The sequence below is a fragment of the Gymnoscopelus braueri genome (genome assembly GCF_963280865.1).
Source record: "Gymnoscopelus braueri genome assembly, chromosome: 5".
Taxonomy (NCBI): Eukaryota; Metazoa; Chordata; class Actinopteri; order Myctophiformes; family Myctophidae; genus Gymnoscopelus; species Gymnoscopelus braueri.
Genome location: NC_137606.1, coordinates 46,283,670 through 46,302,707, shown reverse-complemented (window position 1 = coordinate 46,302,707; position 19,038 = coordinate 46,283,670). Strand labels below are relative to the sequence as shown.

The 19,038-nt window shown below is 41.0% G+C and overlaps 1 protein-coding gene across 5 annotated transcripts in view; it reads left to right on the top strand.

The window, feature by feature from the left end:
* The window catches only part of dock10 (dedicator of cytokinesis 10), a 128,738-nt gene that overhangs the window by 89,183 nt on the left and 20,517 nt on the right, over nucleotides 1–19,038 (top strand). For 4 of the 5 annotated variants that reach the window (XM_080428432.1, XM_080428434.1, XM_080428430.1 and 1 more), the window contains exons 31-39: nucleotides 219–251; nucleotides 992–1,170; nucleotides 4,706–4,819; nucleotides 6,427–6,547; nucleotides 7,225–7,346; nucleotides 9,136–9,250; nucleotides 11,001–11,067; nucleotides 13,224–13,271; nucleotides 17,902–18,015. In XM_080428432.1, coding sequence (XP_080284558.1) covers nucleotides 219–251; nucleotides 992–1,170; nucleotides 4,706–4,819; nucleotides 6,427–6,547; nucleotides 7,225–7,346; nucleotides 9,136–9,250; nucleotides 11,001–11,067; nucleotides 13,224–13,271; nucleotides 17,902–18,015 — 913 coding nt within the window. The remainder of the gene's footprint in view (nucleotides 1–218; nucleotides 252–991; nucleotides 1,171–4,705; nucleotides 4,820–6,426; nucleotides 6,548–7,224; nucleotides 7,347–9,135; nucleotides 9,251–11,000; nucleotides 11,068–13,223; nucleotides 13,272–17,901; nucleotides 18,016–19,038) is intronic. The other variant, XM_080428431.1, reaches the window with a different exon arrangement.

The following is a 19,038-nucleotide window of genomic DNA, read 5'->3' as shown; positions in this document are numbered from 1 at the left end:
CTCTTTGTCACTCTGTCACTCTCTCTCGCTTTCTCTCTCTCTCTCTCTCTCGCTTTCTTTCTCTCTCTCTCTCTCTCTCTCTCTCTCTCTCTCTCTCTCTCTCTCTCTCTCTCTCTCTCTCTCTCTCTCTCTCTCTCTCTCTCTCTCTCTCTCTCTCTCTCTCTCTCTCCCTCCCTCTCACTCACTCTCTCACCTATCCCTGTGTCTATCCATGTCAGACACTGCATCCCCAGAACCACAACATTCCCAGGGTAAATATGTTGCCTCATTTCTTTGTCATTTTTGTGTGTTTTGTGTTTATGACTCATTTAGTGTTGCCAGCCTACTTCGTCACCTCTCGTTTGTCTTGTACAACTCATTCAGTAGATTTGTTTTTTCCTTTTTAGATTTTAGATTAGATTTTGTCACTTGAAACTAGGGCTTTCACCAACTAGTCGACTAGTCGACTAGTATAACCACTAGTCGACTCTGTTGGTACTAGTCGAATAGTTGAATAATTTTATTTTTTGTAATTTGTTTTAATGCCATAGTAATGGCCCATCTTACTATTATTATTATCCTCCTGACTTTATTTTTTATCAAAAGGGGGTCAAAAGTATGCCCAATAAAAGCCTATTATTGGGCAATGGGGATCCTTGGAGACGCTGCTGTGGTAATGTGCTGCTGTGCCAGAAGCGCTTCCCTTAAAACGGCATAAAAATAAGGGCAGGAGGATAATAATAATAGTAATATAGTAGTAGGATGGCATTAAAACAATTCCCCCCCCCTAAAAAAATAATAATAATTAATGTAAATTTTGACTAGTCGACTAGTCGACTAGTACTTGTTCAAATGAGTCGACTAGTAAAAATCATTAGTTGTGAATGCCCTACTTGAAACCTCCAGTTGACAAAGTCCGCCTTTTTAAGGTCAAATGTACGCTTGACAATTATTCAAAAAACAACAGGCAGTGTAAAAAGCAGCGTTTTTTTGGTTTGTGTGGTCTTTCTAGTGTCGGTACCAGAGTACAGTCTGACGGGAGAGTTCTGCAGGAAACACTTCCTGACGGGCCTGCTCCTACGGGAGCTGGGCCTGGCACTGCAGGACGAACAGGACCTGAGGCACCTGGCCCTGGCCACCCTGAAGACTCTGATGGCCAAACACTCCCTGGACGCACGCTACGCCACCAAGGTATAGGCAGCGCTGTCTGTAGAACCACTGGTTCTCAAACTTTTTCATGTCAAGAACCCCCAAAATGATAATGTGTTTGGCTGCGCCCCCCCCCCCCCCATCTCAAAAATAGCTTTAAAAAATTGCTCATAGAGCGGCAAAATATGGTTAAAGGCGTTACAATTATTGTGACGCTATTTTAACTAATTCAGCTGGGGACCCCCCTGGTACCCCCCCCCCCCCCCAAGGACCCCACTTTGAGAACCAATACTGTAGACCACTGGTTCTCTAAGAGGGGTCCAAGCGCACTCAGGGTTCCTTGGGTGTTCCAAATGGACCCTTTTACAGGTCTGTAAAGGGTCCTTTTGGTACCATTTTGTACAATCTCAGAGTTACGGGGTCCTTGAAATTAAAAACTTTGAGAACCACTGCTGTAGACCAGTGGTTCTCAATCTTTTCAGGCTGCGACCCCCCAAAATAATCATATTATTTGAACTGGGGACTCTCAGTTTTTTTTAACGCCCCAGTTGAGGCGTTAAAAAAAAGAATTATTCGGTTCCCCAGATAAATATTGTGAAAATAGCCGATCTACATGTAGATGCATATATTTGACAATTTGGCTCATTTTAGAGGTATTAAAAAGGTCTTAACCCTTCCATTGTGTTAGGGCAGGGCTACTCAACTTAAGATGGCTCAGGGGCCACTCAGCGAAATACCAAAAGTCCAAGGGCCGCAAGCTCGAAATGTTCGATTATGTAACACACTACACATTGTTATTGTTATAAGAAAATGTACATTTTGACATCATATTCTTTTCACTGTACCTGTTTATTTTGTGTGTATGTCCAGTGGCATCAGTTCAGCAAAAGCTAAGGTATGGCAAGGTTAGGGTTGTCAACTCCCAGAGATTGAAATAAGGGACACCTATCCTGGGCGCGCGGCGGGGTCAAACCCCCCCCAAAAAAACGAAATGCATAGAAAACTATGCATTATACCTACAATTGACGCACATGTATATGTCTGTCTGTTTGTTTTTGAAAAAAAATGAAGCAACCCATATATTTGAACGGAAATGTATATTTTTATCCTGTGCTTAAAAAAAAAAAGTAAAAGTTAAAAAACGAAAACAAGTATTTTTTTTATTATTATTTTTGGAAGTGTGTTCTAATTATTATTCTTAATTATTCTATTATAGCTCGATAACATCATTATCCATTGCCTTCATTATAGGAAATTTAATGAGTGAACTTTAGCATTTTTACAATAGAAAACGAGATATATTGAAAGATGAAACCCTAGCCCTAACCCAACATAATATTTTAAAAAGTGTTTACATGGATATGAATGCATTACAAGTCAGCTATGAGGTGGGAGATTTTTTTTAATGAAAATAATTATTTTTTTTGTATTTTGGGCTGATTTAAATAACCCGCTAACACCACAAGTGGATGCAGTTTTCTAACACAATGCAAGGGTTAAAAGTCCTTAAATTGTCACTATAGAAATGTGCAGATACCCTATATACACTCATACTGTGGGTTGGTTTGTTTACTGTTAAGTGAGAAAACAATGTTGCACATTAAGCAGATCATCTGGGGAACCCCCCCCCCTTACTGGTTCAAATGGGATTCTTACAAACATGCAGTACTACGCAGTACTCACACAGGCTGTTAGTCAAGGTTCAAGGTTATCTTTATTAATCCCAGAGGGCCAATTGTAGTACAGCCAGCAGTAACCACATATACCCAATCAGACGGAAAGTAGACGATAAAGACAAGAGAACAGACAGTAATACAATAGAATCACATTGAATTATTTAAAACAATCAATGGCAGCGGGAACAAATGAGTTCTTGAGTCTGTTGTTGTTCCTGCATCTTGGCATAATTGTGGCTGGGGATGTGATGGTCCATGGCAGCTGAATGCAGGGGGGGGGGGGGCTTATTAGTGAGTGCTGGGAATCCAGAATCCAGATCAGATCACTACAGTGATTATAAGCAGAGTACAATAACAGGGTTGTTGTGAAGACCTGATTCAAGCTCAAGGCCAAAGCGGTCTCTGTTTCAAGACATGATATTGTAATATTGAAAGCATTTGGAAATAAATTATATATATTTTTTTGTCCCAGTGATTGAAGAAAACTAGCATTTTGTTTTTAATTAAATGTTTGCAAACATAAATGAGAACATATCAAACATAAGTAAAAAACAGCATTGGCTAACAAATCTAACACTAATACAAGACAATAGTCATTTGAATATAAGAAACAACACACTTTACTGGCATGCTATTTCTACACTACAAGATCTAGCATACAAACTAATTATGCTGCAGTGACCAACCAAGCTGAGCATTATAATATACTGTTGCTGTTTATTATGGAGGACATTAGGCCCAAAGTGGAAGGCTGACAATGTACCCATTCAATCTGGGAACGCATCTACAGATTTCTTCACAACAGTTTTCTGAAAAAACGTATGTTGCTGCTATAATATCAGCGGACTCCCATCTCAAAATATTTTGCTCCAGGGACCCCCCAGAAGCAAAGATTTGAGTTACAAATGTTCGCTTTGAAAATATATATTGAAAGATTTGCACAAATTTTCATGATAAAAAAGAATAACAGATATACAAGCTCATAGTGTGGCACATTTTTGATAGAAAAATAAAATAATGGCTATAGCTTAAATCTAAAATGACACAGATGCGTCCCTGGATTGAATGGGTTAAACGATAATACTGCATGATGGTTCTCCGTCTTGAAATCATTAGTGATTTTATGCACGAATTACCATCACTGTTGATCCACATAAACACTTCATTGGCATGCACAACAAAAGCAAAATAATAAATTGGCTTGTTTGAGGATTGTAGGACCACACGATCATTAACAGGCATAATAGTGAAATAACAATACCCCTCCAGTCCAAGTTCTCAGTCGCCACGACTGATTTCAGTCATTTGAATTCCATGGAAGGCAGTATGTCTTCTATGGAAGCGTGTTGCACAGTGAAAATAGTTTTATTTTCGTTTATTTTATTTTTTTATTTTAAGATTAGAGCATTTAAAGTGGTCAAACTAGCAATATACTCAGAAGCATCTTCCATAAAAACCCTAATGGTCTTGGATATTTCATGAAAGCAAAGGTTAAAGGAGTAGGTCACTCAGAAAATGACTTATTTTCTATCGATAACACACCCCATGAAGCCTTGAATTCATGGAGATTCCTTATTTTTTGTCGCATTCCAGAGCCAATAATTTGATGACCGGGTCATCGGTCAATAGGAGACTCAGTTCCGGAGACTCCACTGGTCATCAAATTATTGGCTCAGGAATGCGACAACAACTAAAACAATCTCCGTTAATTCAAGGCTTCAAGGGGTGTGTAATTGATAGACAATAAGTCAGCTTTTGGGTGAACTACTCCTTCAAAGCCTCAATCTGTGACTTCTTCACCTGGTTGGCAGTATGTAGAACAGCAGGAACAATATATGAATACAACTGTATTATATTAATAAGAGATTTTCATTATTTTGCTTTAATCCATGCCATTCCAGGAGAAGCAGGCGAGGATTGCGTCCCTCTACCTGCCTCTGTATGGTTTAATCCTGGACAACATGCCCCGGTTCTTCCTCAGGGATCTCCCCATCTATTTCACCTCCAGTGACCAGGTAATAAAAGCACAGCTTTGGCATCAACTCATTCATTGACATTGCTAAACCCGCCACCATCTAAAGGTTAAAAATATTCTATAGAGTGCCTGACGTCACTCGTTCCTCCCCTGGGTCACGGAAGTAATTTCTCTATGGAGAATTATAACATTGGGTCATCTTAGAATCGTCTCATATAAGAATTGTGGTCCAAAAATAATCAAATTGTCCCCGGCGATATTGTCAGGGAGGTGGCTCTGTATCGTTTACGATTGTCATTCACACATATTTGATACAGTGTGTTTCTGGCGAAAGTTGTATTCATTCGGCAGCGGTAACGTTAGCGTTTTCTCGCCGTCAGTTGATGCTTCATATCCATATGAGTAAAACCGCCGGGCTCATTTGCTTATTTTTGGAACACAGTTCTTATATGACGCAATATTAAACATGTCTATGGGAATTCAGAATGGGGGGGGGGGGATGTGACCCAGGTAGGATGCGTAAATGACGTCAGACTTCGGTGCTCTATAGTGGGTTGGTCTTGATAAAAGCACAGCAGGTAAATACAACTGCAGATTTAGGGGTGATCACACAAAGACGATGTTGCTACAGGCACGCTTGCTTCAAAACTGTTGATCACATATGATTGATGGGGCACTTCTCCTTGCTGTGCTATTGGACGAGAAGGGATTAGTATTTGAATAATGAGGTGACCTTGAATTATATACTTAATGGTAATTAAATACCGCTACTTATGTTTGCATTTGCCAATGTCCCACTGTTACTATCACATCTACCAGCATCAGAACAGGAAAGAAGTGGTAAAAAAGCAATTGATTTGATTTGATTGGCTACCTGCCGGATCATGTGTGACATTGACAAGTGATGCCAGTCCACGGCACGCCTTGCACTGAGATGCCGAGAATATTTGAACTTTCATGTGCAAACCGCTAGGACAAAGTGAAGAGTGGCACAAGAGAGAAGCGCACACCAAGCACACCATACGATAGGAAAACAATGTTTTTTTAGCAACATGTCTTGTTGTGTGTGATTGACCCTTACTGTAGGTGTGCAAGTTCATTAATGCTTGTTTGGATCAGTATTGACATTAGTCAGTAGTATTGTCAATGATTGCTCATTAGCACACCTAAATCTAACACACACACACACACACAACTAATATTTCATTCATACAGGTTGATTTGTGGTGTAAAATCAACATTGTTTTGAAAAGAAACATTACTGTATGTTTCTTTATATCCCTGTAATATTTGCGTTCTATGGAGATGTACAGATATGACATCTGACCTCTTCACGCTTCTCTTCACTTTTCCTGAATTTTCCCTGTAAAGTCTTTTTTTTCCTGATTTGCCTTTTGTGAAAGGAAGGCCAATTTGAACCTGGCACCATTTCACACTTGGCTAATCCCCCCCCCCTCTGAAACTTCTGTACACACGACAAAACAGCAACATTTAAACATTTAAATGAATGCAAATGAATCGCACAAAATAAACGCTTCCGTTGTGTAATAATGACCTTTAGATGGGTTTTAACCACTAGATCTGCATGTCTACATGTACAGTAGTGCACTTTCCATTCAGTGTTGTGTTTATTTCCCAACCACCCAGGGTTCTCGGGATGACCTGAGTGTCGGAGGGGTCGTGGCAGGCGGCCTGACCAATGTCAGTAGTCGCCATGCCAACTCGGTTGACGCGTCCTTCTCCAAGGAAGTGCTCAACTCCATCACAGGTGTGTGTGTGTGTGTGTGTGTGTGTGTGTGTGTGTGTGTGTGTGTGTGTGTGTGTGTGTGTGTGTGTGTGTGTGTGTGTGTGTGTGTGTGTGTGTGCGTGTGTGTGTGTGCGTGTGTGTGTGTGTGTGTCTGTGTGTGTGTGTGTGTGTGTGTGTGTGTGTGTGAGTGTATGCAAGTATTTATGCACTGTATGTTTCTGTGTCCATGTATACGTTACGCAGTGGTGGAAAGTACATTTACTCAAGAGGTATTTTTTACATTACTGCTCATCTACAAGCTCAAGCTTGTACTGTAGATCTGCTATTTTCAATGGATTTTTGTACATTTTATACATTAGAAAACTTGTGAAATGAGACCTTCAGCATATTGAGTACTTTCACTTTTGGTACTTTAAGTACATTTTGATGCCAATACTTTTGTACTTCTACTCAAGTAAATTTTGATTACTGAACTTGTACTTAAAAATAGGGTATTGATACTTTTACTTAAGTAAAACATGTGAGTACTTCTTCCATCACTGACGTTACGTGTGTTCGTCTGTATGTGTGGTTTGTCAGTTGTTCGGGTCTGTCTGTCTGTCTGTCTGTCTGTCTGTCTGTCTGTCTGTCTGTCTGTCTGTCCGTCTCTTGTCTATATAAATGTGTGAATGAAGTTAACAATGCTCCCTCGCTGCCAGCCTTCTCATCCTTGGCGGTTGCCTCGGCCAACCAGGCGGACTCTCGCGGCTCTCTGATCAGCGTGGACTCCAACCCCAGCAACAGTGACAGGAACAGTGAGAAGATGGATGGCTGTGAGAAGGTGAGACAGGTCAGGAACAGTGAGACAGGTCAGGAACAGTGAGAAGATGGATGGCTGCGAGAAGTCAAGAGAGTTTAGAAAAAATATGATGTTCCGGTGGTGGATTCCGGTTGGCGAGTTAATGCGAATCAATTAGCTTAGTCTTGCTGGTCGCGCTACGAGTTAGAATAAAAGATGGATATACTAAATGATTAGTATACCAAAATAAATGAAACGAGTTTTAAACTAGGGGAATCATAGTTTAAAACTCTCTTGGTTCCGGTCGTGGGTGACGACCTGATGACGTAAAGTTATTTCCGCTCCAGACCGGATCAGAAAAATTAAAATGGTATTGATCCCAGGCTACAGTTAAGCAAGTAACTTGCTCTGATGAAGGCTGAAATCAGAATCAGCTTTATTGTCACATCACATCTTTACAGAGTAAAGAAGTGGGTGAAATTCGTTTTCGTGCATAGTTCCCATCGTATCGTTATTTCCATAGAAGAAAGAATGGGAAGAAGAAGTGTGGGGTGAAAGGAGATCAAACAAGAAAAAACAAATAACAAATTATCTACATATTTACACATGGTACCTGAGATAAGATATAAAGGTGCGTGAGCATAGCAGCAGATGTATACTGTGCATACTGTGTATACTGAAACGCGTCAGAATAAAGAAAATGTTTAACTGAGTGCAGTCTTGCAACCTTTATTTTGGAGTGCCACTTCTTTCCACATTGGTGGAATTGTTTTTCCATTTGAGTATGTTGTGTTAGCTGAGCACCCATGGCCAAGGAAGGCAAACAGAGGACACGCACTGCCTGCAGTTTTTTGTAGTTTTTGGGCGGTGAAACCGCCCCTATAAGTGAGATTTGGAAAAATGTACATTTTCCTGCGCTGTGATCTGGGCCCAGGAAATTTGTAGAATTATCCTGCGCTGTGATTGGCCAATCACAGCCTATTCAGGACTGTGATTGGCCAGTGTCACATGACACATGTGCATAGCCCTATATAAGCAACCATAACTTGAAAAAAACCAAAAGTTTGTTTTTTTCAAGTTATGGTTTTGTCCATCATAAAGAGTGTTTCAATAAATGTATTTATCCTTTGTACATGATTGATCGACTCCATTCAGTATTGTGATTAGCTAGCAAGACATCGCCCACTTCACACAGGGTGTGATTTTTTATGTAGTTTTGATCTTAGGGGTTTTATTTGCTTCTACTGTACATGTTGACCCATATCACCAGCATGTTGTAAATTGTCGCTGTCGGGTGGAAACCTCATTATGTCCAAAACTGTTACTTTTCTGGATTCAAAATCCAAAATAGCAAAAGTAGCAGATCTACAAACTCAAAACGTGTCATTCGCGCTGCGTTTCGAGCTTGTGGATCTGCAACTTCTGATGATTTTGTGTGACGCTGTCGTGTGATCAAGTAGGGTACTAATTTACGAAAAAAACACCAAAGGTTAGAATATGGAGATAAGAGGGTTCTGCCCGACAGCCACGAAATGGTGCATTTGTATAAGGCTTTCTCCAAAATACTTTACAAAGTGCATTACATCACATTCATCCAGTCACACACACACACACAAGGCACAACCTGCTCAACCCTGATTTCTGCTTAGCACCACCAGTGTTACAGCATGTGCCGAAAATAGCTAGATCTACGCTCGTGAGCTTAAGATCGAGCTATTTTCGGTGCGCGACACCAGCAATCAACGAAGTAGAAATGAAGTATCTAGGGGATTCAGTTGTCTCTTTTGATTGTGCTGCTATCAGAACCGGTGCCTTCTTTCTCTGTCCTCAGTTCGCCAGGCCCCAGTCGCTGATTGGCTACGGCTCCCGCTGTGACAAACTGGACCAGGCGGAGACGCGCAGCCTGCTCATGTGCTTCCTGCACATCATGAAGACCATATCTGAGGGTTAGATCCAACACAATTACCTTTACACGTACTACCGTGTGACAGTGGTGGCTTTAACCCATTCAGTCCGGGAACGCATCTGTGTCATTTTAGATTTGAGCTATAACCATTATTTCATACTTTGGCTGTTCAAAAATAGCAGATATACAAGCTCGTAGCGCGGCACCAAGTGAGCTTGTAGATCTGCTATTTTTGAAAAATCGTAAAAATGTGTGCAAATCTTTGAATATCATTTTTTAACCCAATTGTAACCCAAATCTTTGCTTCTGGAGGTTCCTGGAACAAAAATATTTTACAAAATGTTTGCTTTAAAAATAAATACATTCAAAGATTTGCGCACATCTGCACGATTTTTCAAAAATAGCAGACCTACAAGCTCATAGCGCGGCACTCGGTGCCGCGCTATGAGCTTGTATATCTGCTATTTTTGAATAGCCAAAGACATCTAAAATGACACAGATGCTTTCCCGGATTGAATGGGTTAATTGCTGTACGCTCACAACAGCCCCATTCAAAGGAAAACTTCAACGATGCAGTGTTGCAAAATGTACCCTATTATCTCCTGTGTTTATCTGCAAGATATTGACGTTTTGAATTGATGATGTCAGAAGCATCATTTCACAACATCTCATTTCTCAATGAAACGAGAAATACACAGAATACTGGGTAGTTTTGCCACATTATATTATTGATTTTATTATTGATCAGAACTATGGGGTTTAGGTTGAGGATCGGGATTCATGTTGAGCATTTCAATTTGGGTTATAATTGACATATACCTTATGAAAGAGTTTGCTTTGTAGATGGAAAATATTTGGAACTTTATTCCCCCATCATAAATCAAAATATACTGTAGGTCTGTTTTACTGCAATGTTTACACGTGCTAAAATACAGTAAATACAATTAAAGATAGAAAGATCTTTTGTCTATAGTGCCGTGTCTTTATTCAATCACCAATCACCTGGAGAAAGAAAACATGTCTCCATTTCTATTTAACCTATTAAAACCAGGAAAGCATCTGTGTAATTTTAGATTTTTTTGCGTTGACTATTCAATAATAGCAGATATACAAGCTCACAGCTTGTACATCTGCTATTTTTTTTAACATTTTAAAAAAATCTTGAAAGTGTGAGAACTACTGATTTAGAAGGCATTTATAGATTCGGCCTCAGGTCTTAAAAGGTACATTTCTTTGGTGGTGGGGCGATGGGTTCACACACAAATGTGAACCCATTTGTTCACATTTGTGACGTTGAATGGGCCGTTAACCCATTCAAACCGGGAACGCGTACTGTGTCATTTTAGATTTGTTGCCATTATTTTATACTTTGGGCTATTCAAAAATAGCAGATATACAAGCTCATAGCACGGCACCGAGAGCTGCGCTACGAGCTTGTAGTATTTATTTTTTAAATATATATATAGTTTTTAAAGCGAACATTTTTTACTCAAATCTTTGCTTCTGGGGATTCTACTTATGTTTTCCAAATCCTAACAGTTTTTTTAGTGGTTCTCAAACTTTTTTCATGTCAAGGACCACCTAAAATGTATATATATTCAAAGATGTGCACACATTTTCACGATTTTTTCACGCAGATCTAGCTCAAGCTCAAGCCTTGTGTATATCTGCTATTTTTGAATAGCCAGATAAATCTAAAGTGACACAGATTGAATGGGTTAATTGCTCAGCTGCGTTGTGTCGAATGTTGACGTGATGTCAGTGTGTCTTGTGTCTTCTTCTTCTTCCAGACGTGCTGGTGTCCTACTGGAACAGAGCCGTCCACCAGGAGATATCAGACTTCTTCAACATCCTGGAGTGAGTGCTCCACAAACCCATGCTCCACTGCTCCACATATATATTATAGTCCACTGTTTTTCTCAGTCTTTTTCATATCAAGGACCACCCGGGTTTAATTTGCATCGTAGGCCAGTGTTTCTCAAACTTTTTCGTGCCAAGGACCCCCCAAATGTATATATATTTGGTCGCGGCCCCCCCATCTGAAAAGGCTTTGTGCCAGGGAGGGACCCTGGCACAAACACTTTCAATTTTTTTCTAAATGTTTCCAAAATAGCAGATGTACAAGCTCGCATCACGGCACGAAGTGACGCTGTGAGCTTGTATATCTGCTATTTTTTAATAGCCAACATGTAAATGGATAAAGTGGTTAAAAGGTGGTTTTACTGGGGGACCCCCTGGAACCCCCTCAAGGACCACCCACTTTGATAACCAATGCATTAGGCCATGCCCATTTGAAAAAAAATAATAAAAATGAAACATTTAACTCTGATAGTGTATAAATGAAACCAAATAGACCCGTAACAGACCTGTACTGTAAGTGTCCATTTGGTTTCTAACCATCAATCATTTAGCTGGGGACGCGCTGGAACCCTCCCATCATGGAACCCTTGGTTCCCCAGACCCCACATTAATGAGAACCAGTGTCATAGACGCCCCCAGTCACCCTGAAGAAACATAAGACACATAAGACAGAAACAAAGAACACTAGAGGCTTTTTTCCCCCCAGTTGAAAACACTGTTTTTTTGTCACACAAGGAAGTATAAAGAGAGTTGAAGAGGAAACTTGGCCTGGTGAGAATGGATTCAGGATGAATTCACTGTTGAGAGTAAGAACAGCACAGAGTGCAAGAAAACAAAACAGCGATTACTACCACCATCGGGATGAGAAATCTGTCTTCTCTCTACACACAGTAAATTAGCTTGTCTGTACTTCCTCTCTGTGCGTCAGCAGCATCTGGCAGTGCTGGAAGAAGTACTCCCATTTGTTACTTAAGTAAAAGTATCAGTACCACAATGTAAAAACACTCTGTTACAAGTAAAGGTTCAGTATTCAAAATGCACTTGAGCAAAAGTACAAAAGTATTGGCAGCAAAATGTACTTAAAGTACCAAAAGTTCATCATGCAGAAATGTCCCATTTAAAGTTTTTAAAGTGTAGGATTTTTATGTTTGCTGAAAATAGCAGATCTATAAGCTCACAACACGTTGTGAGCTTGTATAAATAGCCAAAAGTATAGGGCTTATATAGGTGCTTTATGTATGTTTTATGTAATATTAATCAATAATTACAAAGTAACTAGTAACTAAAGTTGTCAAATAATTGTACTGGAGTAAAAGTACAATATTTGCCTCTGAGATGTAGTGGAGTAGAAGTGAGAGTATAAAAGATTTATAATACTCCACTTAAAGAAAAAAAGAATACCTCAAAATTGTACTTAAGTACAGTACTTGAGTAAATGTACTTAGTTACTTTATACCACTGGCATCTGGTCTGGGCTCTCTGTCATACATGTTTCATCACATGTACACAGAAAAACCTTGTATGTCCAAAACCCTTACTTTTCAGGAAACCAGTGAATTCCAATGAATCCAGTGTAGCTAGTATTTAGTCACAAGCTCTTGATACTTTTCATTGGTTGTAATATTTATAGACATACTTGACCTGGCATCCCTATTTTGTGGCACGTTGTTATGGATTTTCCCCCCAGAATATTCCCAAAAGCCTATCTCCAGTACATGCTTGTAGATCTTCTGCTACTTTTGCACGACACTGTCATGCTATGTTTTATAAAATAGAGCGTTCATTAATCCATTAAGACCGGGAACGCATCTGTGTCATTTTAAGATTTCTTTGGCTATTCAAAAATAGCAGATCTACAAGCTCATATGAGCTTGTAGGGGTCCGTGACCAAATAAATATACATTTTGGGGGTCCTTGACATGAAAAAGTTTGAGAACCAATGGTTTAGGACACACAGTGATAGTGTAGTGTGTGTGCTCCTTTTCCAAAAATCACAGATTGGGACTTGGCCTAACAAAATGGTTCAGTCATGATCTTTCATTTTGCTTTATTTCATGTGAAATATGGAGATTACAAGGTTTTCCGTCCAACAAACCCCCCACTTGAGATTACTTCTTCTTTTCTTTTCATTCGCCCCCCCTCCCCCTTTACAGGCTGTGTCTTCAGCACTTCAGGTTCCTGGGAAAACGCCACATAGCCCGGTGAGTTTCTGTCACTGTCAGAGAGCCATGTTGGGAAGCATACAGATGTTTTTCCATGGTGTTGTTCTATATGCACCAGAACGGCTTTATTAGCTCTACACGCATGCTACAGGAAGAGGTTGTACCAAACGCACACACACACACACACACACACACACACACACACACACACACACACACACACACACACACACACACACACACACACACACACACACACACACACACACACACACACACACTGATACATCTGATACATTATTCATGCAGCCTTGTGCACACATGAATGCACAGACGTATGGATGTATATGGATGTGTGTTCACACACACACACACACACACACACACACACACACACACACACACACACACACACGCACACACACACACACACACACACACACACACACACACACACACACACACACGCGCACACACACACACACACACACACACACACACAAATGAATGAAGCTGACACAGTCAAGCAGAAACGCTAATAAGTGTTTTGTATGCGTATGCACACACACACACACACACACCCAGGGAAGAGCTTCAAGACAGGAAGAGGAGCGGGGGGATGGAGGTGGAGGTGGAGGTGGGTGTAGGGGGGGGGGTTATGGGTGGGGGTAGGTTGAGGCTTCTAGATCTCCTGCCGGCTACAGCCAAAGCACTGCTGGATATTTTACTGTCATAGTTGGCAAGCACAGGACGGGGGCGCGGATACCGCGCACGCGCGCGCGCGTGTGTGTGTGTGTGTGTGTGTGTGTGTGTGTGTGTGTGTGTGTGTGTGTGCAGTGGTGGAAAAAGTACTCAAATTCTTTACTTAAGTAAAAGTACCAAAACTGCAATATAAAAATACTCCGTTACAAGTAAAAGTCCAGAATTAAAAATTTACTTGAGTAAAAGTACAAAAGTATTGGCGTCAAAATGTACTTAAAGTACCAAAAGTAAAAGTACTAAATATTTGAAAATAGCCGATCTACAAGCTCACAACGCGTCGCGCTGCGACGCGTTGTGAGCTTGTAGATCTGCTATTTTCAAATAGCCTTTGTATAAAATAGGGCTAAAGTGGTAAATGTATGTTTCATAATATCATAGTTTATATCTGAAAAGTAACTAGTAACAAAAGTTTTCAAGTAAATGTAGTGGAGTAAAAGTACAATATTTGCCTCTGAGATGTAGTGGAGTAGAAGTAAAAGTATTGGAAATTGGAAAAACTCAAGTAAAGTACAAATACCTCAAAATTGTACTTAAGTACAGTACTTGAGTAAATGTACTTAGTTACTTTCCACCACTGTGTGTGTGTGTGTGTGTAGCCTAGCTGGAGCCGGGCCCGTTGGCACGGACAGACTCCTCTGTCTGTCTTCTCCTGGATTCTGGTTCCTCCCAGCTAATTAAATTAGCCCTCTTTTTCCTTCCAGCGTTAGAGCCGCTGAGATGTGAGCCAACTCAAAAGGCAAGAGGGGAAGGGATTGAACACATACTCCATATACTGTCTCTATCACGCCACTGCTGAGAACCACTTAACATTCATCCTGTAATACCAAACCATGAGGGGATTACACATTCACACACATACTGTACCTGTCTCTCTGTCTCTCTGTCTCTCTATCTCTCCATGTCTGTCTGTCTGTCTGTCTGTCTGTCTGTCTGTCTGTCTGTCTGTCTGTCTGTCTGTCTGTCTGTCTGTCTGTCTGTCTGTCTGTCTGTCTGTCTGTCTGTCTGTCTGTCTGTAGCTCTTTGATTCTGTCTGTCTGTCTGTCTGTCTGTCTGTCTGTCTGTCTGTCTGTCTGTCTGTCTGTCTGTCTGTCTGTCTGTCTGTCTGTCTGTCTGTCTGTCTGTCTGTCTCTCTCTCTCTCTCTCTCTCTCTCTCTCTCTAGCTCTTTGATTCCTGTCGCTGATGTGGGCTCTCATTGAAGTTAGGTAGAGATGATGAACAGACAGACAGACAGACAGACAGACAGACAGACAGACAGACAGACAGACAGACAGACAGACAGACAGACAGACAGACAGACAGACAGACAGACAGACAGACAGACAGACAGACAGACAGACAGCAAACACTCTCATATTCTCAGCTTCTGCCTGATTTAGATTCAAGATAATAGGGATGCAGTGACATATGGAGACACACACACACACACACACACACACACACACACACACACACACACACACACACACACACACACACACACACACAGTAAAAAAAAAAAAGGTCAACTGTTCCTCAGTAGTGACAGTGAATGGTAATATATTTTAATGTGTGACCTTGCTGTTGTAAAGCCGTCTCCCTCCCCAGGGCATGTTGGTGTGTTTCCTCTCTGTTGCATTCATACAGTCACATTATTGATGTCCTTCCATTATTGTGTATGTACAACATGATGTGTAGGGGTGCAACAGTTAATAGAACTGATCGATTTAATCGATTATTATATATTATTATATATATATATATATATATTATATATAAAAAAATCACAACGCGGCGTGATGCGACATATTATGCACCTGTAGATCTGCAATTTGGGGTATTTTTGTGCATCAAGTATAAAATAAACTTAAGTGGCTAGTGATATTAATCGATTTCATTGATTATTAAAAAAATGTATTGAATCTTTTTTTTTCTGTTGATTCGTTGATATAATACAATTTAAAGAATGAGCAAAAAAACAAAACACTTGGATTATTTGAGTAATTGATCGTTGCAGCCCTAAACATGAGTTATCATTTCCCATTGATGTGACTGTGCGTAACATTATATTTTGTTTCTGTGTGTGTGCTATAGCCTGTTGCTTTTCACACCCTTTGTAACAATAACCTCATTTACGTTGCATCAGTCTTTTGTCTCCACCTGTTTGATTGGCTGGTCATTCCGTCTGCTGTGTGCGTTATTCAGCTTCCCCCAGCGCACTGATTGGTTGGATGGCTGCCCTGTTCTGTGTTGATTGGCGTTGGGGCTTTTGCTGCTGTGTTGATTGGCTTGCAGATGCTTCTTGCTTTCTTTTTATTGGCCGACGCCGCCAAACGCTTTATGTTGATTGGCTTTGGTTTATGCTCCATCGGTCATTTCCAGGCGAGGGATTGCGACAAGTTGAACGTCTGCTAACGTGTTACAGAGCTGCCTCATTTCATAGCTCATCTGACACTTGGCCCCATCATATCTATAATCCTATATACTGTAGGCCAGGAGAAATATAGGTCATATCTGGTAATGTCCTGACCTCATATTCCTACTCTCCACTGTAACATAAGCATTTGAAGATGCATCTACCCAACATAATACTAATGTTAAACTTAAAGTCCTCCTCCACTCAAAAACGTGTTAACTCCTCTTGGAGACATGGCTTTAACTACAGTATACCGACTGCTATATGTGCAGAACTTGCTACCAGAGTGCAGTTTTGAAATTCTTCCTCTGGAGGTGTGAACGGAGGGTGTAAGTGACTTCCACCTGGCTGAGCTCAAAACCCTGTTCCTGGACAGATGAGGGAGCGCTTGTTTTGGTTCACGGGGTAACATATTCCATCCACCATGGCTTGCTAACTCGGACGGCACTCGAGGCCATTGGCTCGCTGCTCGGGCACTCGCTCACCTGGCTGCTAAAGCCTCAGTTATACTTAGTTGTGTGCCGGTGTTGTGCGCAGTAAATAGCAGATCTACAAACTCACAACACGTCACGGATGTGACGCGTTGTGAGCTTGTATATCTGCTATTTATGGCATGCAACGCTGGCGTGCAACTAAGTATAAATGAGGCTTAACTGGTCTGCAGGCAGATTGAGCGTGCTCCATAAGCCTTCATAGGCCTGGCTGTCGGCATGCAAAGCCTTTTTGTCAGTCAAACAAAACGAGCGCTCCCCAAGTTCAACCTGGTGGAAATCAAATGCACGGTAGGGAGCTTAGGGTTAAAGAGGGCAAGCCTGTTTTATACCCCGGGTATAAACTGGACTAGCCCAGAATATACTGTGCTCTGGGGTATAAAACAGGCTAGCCCACTTTAAACCCGGGTATAGTTTGGCAGGGGGGCGGGGCATATTTTGGTAACCGGCTTTGTAATGTCACCAATCTGCAAATTAGCCACTTGCTGAAAGATGAAAACACTTTGCTTTGAGCAGTGGTGGTGAGAATATTTGAATATTCATAGATCCAGAATGTCTCAATGAGGGAGAAAGAGTAGACAATCTAATTTTTTTAATATAATTTGTTTTGACTTTTTATGTGGTGAAACCATGTTAAACAACACATTAGCAGAGTATGTCTAGAGACTTTAGAACGTGTCTGGAAGGGGAGTGGGGGACTTTAAGGCTTTGACTCTACGCCACTAACCTCCCCATCTTTGCATCTGGCTGATCCGTCTGACCTCCCTCTCTGTTCACTTCTATGATGATGTGTCTCTCTGGTCCAAGACTGGGTCTAATTGATTGACTGTATTGCAAATTCCAGGTCCATTCGCTCGACCAGGACCCATTAGCATGCATTTTGAAACGCTAACTGACCCGGCTACTAACGGACACTGAGACTGTGATGTCCGTAAAGGGTCGATGCTGATCGGTGGTGACGATGACCGACCGTCCTGAGTAAACGAACTAACGCTAGCTTTGATGTGATTGGCCCGTAAACAGGAAGCTAGCGGCGGCAGTAAAGCTGGCCCAGTCCACCCAGGCCAATGGCACCCTGAAGGGCTCTAACCACCAGCACCCCCACCCCTCCCAACCCTCAGGCATCCTCCCACAATGGTAATCAATAAATCACTGTTTCTCAACGTCCGGTCCGGGGCCCGCCACCAGGGCTCCAAATGGACCCTTATACGGGTCTGTAACTAGAAGTGTGCACACTTTTTCTATCTTTGGTACCCCAATCTGCACTGTAAAACCCTCACTGTTCATTTAACTCTGAGAGTGTACAAATGGAACAGACCCGGTAAGGGTCGATTTGGACCCCTTGTGGTCCCCTGAACCCAACGTTGAGAACCAGCACAATAAATATCACCTGAACAATTCGAGGCTTCTTACTGATGACGTCTTTTTGTAGGCTCTCCCGGAAGTTAACAGATTGTGCCAGATTTCCAATGCAATTTATTCTTTTTGTGTCGGGTTTTGGTTAAATGAAGAAAACGATCTCTGAAGCAGACAAATGTGTGTGTTTTTTTTACACAATTGTGGAACCTGATATGTAGTTAAAGGGATTTTTTTTAGGAGATTCTACTGTATTCTTCTGTATATATTCAGGTAGTGTGTGTATTTCTCCATAACCAAATGCATGTTATGCATCATTGGGTATCAGAATGTACGCACAGTGCTGCGAAACGACCTACTGTATAGGATATGGCATCAGATGCAGTAATGGGATTTGGGTTCAAAATCTGCAAAAACTCCCAGTGAAATTAGATAATTCACTTGCATAGAAACAAAACGTGAAAGTCTTATTTGTTGCATAAATCAAACACCCTTAGGGAGAAAAAAACCCACTGGAAATCTGTCTAGGGAAACCATTGCTAACTCACCTCTGGGTTTTAGTTTTAGAACTAGAAACTGGGATATTAGACCTACAAACTGTAACATTTGATGAAGGGTTTGAAATGTGGATCTATCTTAAAGGTGATGTAAGTGGTATGTTTTGGATGAAACAAAATGTTTAGTTAAAAGGTTAAAGCTCCATTTTCCAATAGTATTCATTGCTATAGAGTGTTTGTTCAGTAACAGGGGTCTCCCCATATCCAGCTTCTTAGCAAGCATTTTCAGATGGCTTGCCAATTTAAT